Below are 1,550 nucleotides of genomic sequence, written 5' to 3'. Positions count from 1 at the left end.
TACCACCACAGAGGCGGGCGCGCGAGCCGCGCACTGTTTTAGTGAAGTTTATGGACTCGGTCGCAAGAAGGAGTTGAAGAAAATCCGACATTTTCTGCAAGCCCTGGTGAGAGCGGCGAATGGGGAAGACGATGAAGTGATGTCAGTCGAGACCATTGAAGAGGTTTGTGAGGAAGTCATGCTTGAGGACTTATCGCCGACTCCTCAAGAGCTCTCCGAAGTGATTAAAAACGGACAAGCCTGGGCGCGCGCGAAGGCGCTGCCATTTCCGGCTGTTGTTGTCAATGGGAGAGTGAGTGGTGACCTCTCCGAATTGGCGGTGTTTATCACCGAAGACTTTGGGGCGTTGGGCTCGGCGTGGTACACGAGAGTAGTGGAGCGGCAGAAAAAGAAAGAAACCGGTTTGGATTTCGACGAGGATGAAATCACTGACGTGATACGGGAACTTATTTTCCCGGAAAAACGCGTTAAGTTTCTCTCCGCGGTTTACCATCCGGCGCTGTTCCCCGACGAGGAACAACCCCGGGTGTTGTTGCCGATCGACAGTTTGCGTCAAGTCGCGAATTTGGAAATTGCGCCCAACTCGGGAGGGCCGAGGGTGCCGCTACATGTTCTTGTGGTTGTTGGTGGTACGGAAGAGGAACTCGATGAAAACTTTTTGGTGGTGGAGAAAGTCGCGGCGGCTCTCAAAGGGCGGAGCGGAGCTATTATCACAGTCGTCGGAGTGAATTCTGAGGTCAACGCCAAGATGATCGGCTGTGTTAACAGTCTTGATGGGTTGAGGAGTTTCAACATTGATAAGTGCAGCCAGACCCCAGCGGCAGTTGATCCCAACGTGAACGAGGCTGCGTCTCGACTGGTGCGGTCGGCTCACGCTGAAGATAGCCGCGGTGTGGTACTCGTTATTAACGGGAGAAGGACGGAAGTCGACGTCAATGAGAGCAAGCCTATTCTGGTCGATTTGCTGACCTCGTTATTGGCACCTTATGAACAGGCTGGCGCACAAGAGGATGCGTGTGTGGGCTTGGACCCGATCGCGTGCAGTGTGGCGTTTACGTTGGTGCAGTCACTGGCTACTACAGAGAATCCTCATCGGGAGGTCATAGAAGAAGGCCTCGACAATGTTTTCGACAAGGCGCCACTTGCCGGGTTTGACGTACCTGCTAGAGGTCGGTTGATCGCTGAGATCACTGGCAGTGTGGATCCTCTCACCGATGCGGGCAGAAGGGCTCTTGCTACTATAAATCACATATCGGAGGCCCTTGAGGGCTTTGGGGCGCGTCTGGTCTTGGCCCCACAGGAGCAATATACAGAGTATCCCCTCAAGAGCTGGCACCGAATGGTGGTGACAGCGGAGTCGGCTGAGTTCGACTTGATGCCAACACGGAATACCCTAACTCTGGGCTTGGACGTATTGCCGAATTGGCAAGTGAGCAGTTTGAAAGCTGAAGTCGATCTGGATAATATCAGACTCACGCCGGTCGATCAAGAGAGGGTGGAGGCTCAGTAGGATGATGATGCGCTTGTGAATTTTGTGGCGCGCGAAAAAT

The 1,550-nt window shown here is 53.7% G+C and overlaps 1 protein-coding gene across 1 annotated transcript; it reads left to right on the top strand.

Annotated features, from left to right (window-relative positions):
• Nucleotides 1–178: 178 nt before the first annotated feature.
• Nucleotides 179–1,510, top strand: Pmar_PMAR023796 (hypothetical protein; the record flags this gene model as incomplete). Its single annotated transcript, XM_002775018.1, has 1 exon — nt 179–1,510. One exon carries the CDS (start codon nt 179–181, stop codon nt 1,508–1,510), a length of 1,332 nt encoding a protein of 443 aa, XP_002775064.1.
• Between the last annotated feature and the right edge of the window lie 40 nt (nt 1,511–1,550).

This window comes from Perkinsus marinus, assembly GCF_000006405.1.
Source record: "Perkinsus marinus ATCC 50983 genomic scaffold scf_1104296956984, whole genome shotgun sequence".
In the NCBI taxonomy this organism is placed as follows: Eukaryota; Perkinsozoa; order Perkinsida; family Perkinsidae; genus Perkinsus; species Perkinsus marinus.
This window is presented reverse-complemented; position numbering and strand designations above follow the sequence as displayed.